General features: G+C 44.6%; 1 protein-coding gene across 1 annotated transcript; it reads left to right on the top strand.

Moving 5' to 3' along the window:
- Window positions 1-1,066: 1,066 nt before the first annotated feature.
- LOC143277750 (uncharacterized) lies at window positions 1,067-3,607 on the top strand. The gene is made up of 2 exons (XM_076582654.1): window positions 1,067-2,126; window positions 3,491-3,607. The coding sequence occupies exons 1-2, from the start codon at window positions 1,152-1,154 to the stop codon at window positions 3,605-3,607; spliced, it is 1,092 nt and encodes a 363-aa protein (XP_076438769.1). The 5' UTR covers window positions 1,067-1,151.
- The last annotated feature ends 1,393 nt before the right edge of the window (window positions 3,608-5,000 follow it).

Here is a 5,000-nt window from a genome sequence, read left to right as displayed (position 1 = left end):
GTCGTGGCGGTCTCCCCAAAGCTGCGCCTGTAGCTCTGTGCCCCCTGGCCAGGTTTGACGCCGTAGAGCTTCATGGGTTGGGCAGTGTTGGAGGATGTGTTCAGGGGTCTGGGGTCCAGTGCCACATGGACACTCATCAGTGTGGGCGATCTTTATACGGTGAAGGTGACTCAGTAGTCGGCGGTAACACGTCATTTCAGCGCCAACATTTCAGCACCGTACATTTCAGCGCCATACATTTCAGCGCCGTACAGTTCAGCGCCGCACAATTCAGCGCCGTACATTTCAGCGCCAAACGGTATGAGAGAGAGAGAGAGAGAGAGAGAGAGAGAGAGAGAGAGAGAGAGAGAGAGAGAGAGTTGTGAGTACATTTCAGCGCCAAACGGTATGAGAGAGAGAGAGAGAGAGAGAGAGAGAGAGAGAGAGAGAGAGAGAGAGAGAGAGAGAGTTGTGAGTTACAAATCGTACATTTCAGCGGATGCACATTCCTAAGACATCAAGTAAACCATTTCAGCTCCGTACATTACTCGGAAAGGATGGCCGAAATCTACCCAAGTATACGGAAGAAGGACAAGATTTCCTTTGACGGTTACTCGTATCGCTTTGACAAGCTGAGTAGCAAAGATCCAGCATTGTCATTTTGGCGATGCGATGTTGGTTGTTGCAAAGCAAGGATCCACATGAAGGCAGGCGATGTCGTTCTGCGGAGAGGAGAGCACCTGTCACACGCTCCCAACCGTCCTAAGATTGAAGCGGCCAAGGCAGTGCATCGTATGAAAATTCAAGCCCAAGAAACCCGGGATGCCACGCGACAAATTCTGGCTGACATCCACGAAGGACTGTCCCAAGCTACCGTCACAAGTCTCCCAAGCAAGCAGTCGTTGACGAGGGCGATCCAACGGGAGAGGCAACGGAACAATCTGCCTGCCCTACCAGCCAGCCTTGCAGAACTGGGGGAAATCCCAGCAGACATGAAGGTGAAGTGTGTGTGTGTGTGTGTGTGTATGTGTGTGTATGTGCGTGTGTGTTTGTGTGTGTATCTCTTTGTGTGTGTGTGTGTGTGTGTGTGTGTGTGTGTGTGTGTGAGTGTGCTCTCTCTCTCTCTCTCTCTCTCTCTCCCTCTCTCTCCTTCTCTTCTTTTTGTGTCACAGATGCTCCCTGACGGCACCCCTTTCCTGGCGTATGACTCGGGTCCAGGGGCGGACAGAATTCTCGTTTTCGCTACACCCGAAGGTCTTCAGTTGCTGTACGAGCAGAGAGACTGGTTCGCTGACGGCACATTCAAGACAGCTCCCGGGTTGTTTATTCAAATCTACTCGCTTCATGTACTTTACATGGAAACAACCATTCCGGTTGTATTTGCCCTGCTCCCAAGCAAGTCACGTGCCACGTACGATAGACTTCTTCAAGCTTTGAAGACGCTCAAACCAGGAATTGCGCCAAGCACGTTGATGACAGACTACGAAAAAGCTGCGGTCTCAGCATTCGGTGCAGCTTTCCCTGGATTGAAGGTAACGGGTTGTCACTTCCATCTGGCGCAGAGCGTCTGGCGTCACATTCAAGACAATGGACTCTCAATTGACTACAAAAACGATGAAAATTTCGCAAAGTTGATGAGAATGCTCCCGGGTTTGGCATATCTGCCTATTGATGACGTCGAGCCAGCCTTCGAAAGTGTCTTTGACCCTACATCGCCATTTTATGACGCCCGGGGCCAACCAGTAATTGACTACTTTGAAGACACGTACATCGGCCGACCTCGTCGCCGAGGCCCCCGTCAATCACCACTTTTCGAAATGGAAATGTGGAATGTGCATGACCGAGTCCTTTCGGATGCAGCGAAATCCAACAACAGTGTGGAAGGATTTCACAATGCATTCCAAAACCACGTAGGGGCGTACTCCCCAGATTTGTGGAAGCTCATTGCAGTCCTCAAAAAAGAGCAAGCCATGATTCAAGCTGACGTCATGCGTCTTATGGGAGGTCAGGCACCTGCCCCGAAGCGCCGAAAGTACAAAGACCTACAAAAACGTGTCAAAACCATCATCTTGCAGTACAACGCAGGGGATCGTTCTCTCATGGACACGATGGAGGGCATTGCTTTTTGCATTCATGTTTTAGGAGAGGCACCAAACGATGCATATTCAGTGATATTCAGTGATTTTAATTTTTCATGTGATTTTATCTTTAAAGTTCAATTAAAAAATGTGATTTTAATTTTTCATGTGATTTTATCTTTAAAGTTCAATTAAAAAAGAACTCAAAGTTCAATTAACAGAAAGAACTCAAGAAAGACGAAGTGAGTGTTGGTTATATTCCTGTGTGTGTGTGTGTATGTGTGCGCGTGTGTGTGTTTATGTATTTAGCTAGTTCCCCCCCCCCCTCTCTCTCTCATGCTTTGGCGCTGTAATGTACGGCGCTGAAATGTACGGCGCTGAAATGTTGGCGCTGAAATGTTGGCGCTGAAATGTCATGGAACCGTAGTCGGCAGTGGCCAGTTCTCAGTCTGAAGAGGACTGTCTGCTGGTGTCTCTGGAGCTTTCAATCATCCTTATAATAATTTATACCCTCACGCCAACTCCGCTCTTCTTCTGACACCCGTATGCATAGAATCCCCCCGCCCCGGCCCCCCCCCCCTCTCCCCGCCCCCCGCCCCCCGCCCCCTCCTGCTTGAACCAAAATGTATGGCCAACGCCGTTTTTCATAGTAAGCCCCCTTTCTTTGGAATCAACTACCTCAGTCTCTCTGGCACTCATCTTCGCTGCAGTCTTTCAAATCCAGTCTGAAGACCAACCTTTTCCCCTCCTGAATAATTCTCAACAGCTGTTAAAATGACAGTATGAACTAAAATGACTATTAGTGAGTGAGTGAGTTTTGATAGTTTTAGAAAGTGTTGGTTGTATTTTTGATTGTGTACTATTTACGATTGCGTGCTATGACTTGTGTGTGTGCGTGTGTGCTTGTGTGTGTTATGTGTTGTGTGTGTGTGTGTGTGTGTGTGTGTGTGTGTGTGTGTGTGTGAGGGATGGGGGCGGGAGGGGGAGGGGAATGAATAATCTTTGACAATGTTTGGTATTTTGTCAATTTCTACCTTTTTTGATATTTACATATGTGTTCTATTTGTAAATGCATATGGATTATTTTCAAGATTAGGCGTAAATGCTAATATAACAACAATAATAATAATGATAATAGTGATAATGATGATGATGATAATAAAAAAAATAATGACAACAACAACGACGACAACAACAAGAACAACAACAACGATAACAACAACGATGATAATAACGATGATAATAAACATGATAATAATACTGATAATGATAATAGTAATATTGATATAAATAATAATAATGATAATAATCATCATCACCATCAACATCATTATCGAAGAAACCATTCACCACCAGTTCAATCATATTCACGAATCTCACCCTGTTTCGAGCAGGCTACAGAAAATCACAATGTGACATATTGGTGCGATAAGAATCTAAAACTGATTGACGTGTTCATTGACCATATCTCCACGATCTGTGTCGTTGTGGGGACCTGTGAAAATATGGAGAGCTACAGAATGTTGGGCACAACAGGGGAATGCTGGTAGGAAAAGTGGTCTCCACATAACTGAGGTCCTTTCTTTCCGTATCTATGAATCTACATCTGTTTCATCCATCCGTGTGTGTGTGCGTGTGTGTGTGTGTGTGCGTGTGTGTGTGTGTGTGTGTGTGACTGGCGTGTTATTGAAATGTGCATTGAGACGTTTGAAATTAATGTTTTCTTCTTCTTGTTGTCATTATTGATGTTGTTGTTGTTGCTATTGCTGTTAATATTGTTGTTGATGTAGCTGTTCTTGTTGATGGTGGTAGTGGTAGTGGTAGTAGTAGTAGTAGTAGTAATGATCATCATTATCATCATCGAAGAAACCATTCACTACCAGTTCAATCATATTCACGAATATCAGCCCATTTTAGCGGGAGAGGGAAGAGGAAAACGGAAAAGGTAGAAAACTACCCAAAAATGTACAACTAAAATACAATTACATTTAACAGTAACAATTCAATAATGGTGATTACAATCAGAAACCATTAACACAATTCTGAAGTACATTAACTAAAGGAATGTAGAAATATGGCTATGAACTAATGCCTGCGAAAGTTCGACCATAAGAATCTCGTCAGAAATTACTTTCCAAAAAAATCATCTGCAGAATAGTTATTCTCTTTGAAATACTTGTGCAAGAAGGTACGTAACTGCTGGCAGTGAAACAAACTGTGTGTGTGTGTGTGTGTGTGTGTGTGTGTGTGTGTGTGTGTGTGTGTGTTATTGCGATGTGCATTGAGACGTTTGAAATTAGTCTTTTCTTCTTCTTGTCATTATTATCAATATTGTTGTTGCTGCTGTTGCTGTTCTTGTTGGTGTTAGTAGTTGTTGCTGTAGTAGGAGTGGTAGGAGTAGCAATAGCAGCAGCAGTAGTAGCTGTTGCTGTTGCAGTAGTAGTAGTTTTATCATTATCATCATCATCATTATTGATCACGTTCGCAATTTTCACACGGACGTGAAATAGCTCGCACACACACACACACACACACACACACACACACGCATACACAAACACACACACACACACACACACACGCGCGCGCGCAATAACATACACACATTCACACATACACAAGGAAACACATCTGTACCCTCCCCCCCTCTCTCACTGTTCCTGTGTGTGTGTGTGTGTGTGTGTGTGTGTGTGTGTGTACGTGTCTGCCTGTCTCTCTTTCTGTCTCTTTCCCTCTCTCTCTCTTTCTCTTTGTCTGTGTGTGTCTCTGTCTGTCTGTCTGTCTGTCTGTTTTTGTCTCTATGTGTGTGTCTCTGTCTGTCTGTCTCCCTCTCTCTCTCCCTCCCTCTCGGGTTAATCAGTTCGTACAAACAAATTTGTCATGCCCAGGCTGAAAAGTTAGAAAAGAAACATAATTGGATCTTCTCTTTTAGGAGAAATTTTC

Source organism: Babylonia areolata, chromosome 35, assembly GCF_041734735.1.
Source record: "Babylonia areolata isolate BAREFJ2019XMU chromosome 35, ASM4173473v1, whole genome shotgun sequence".
Classification (NCBI taxonomy): Eukaryota; Metazoa; Mollusca; class Gastropoda; order Neogastropoda; family Buccinidae; genus Babylonia; species Babylonia areolata.
This window is presented reverse-complemented; position numbering and strand designations above follow the sequence as displayed.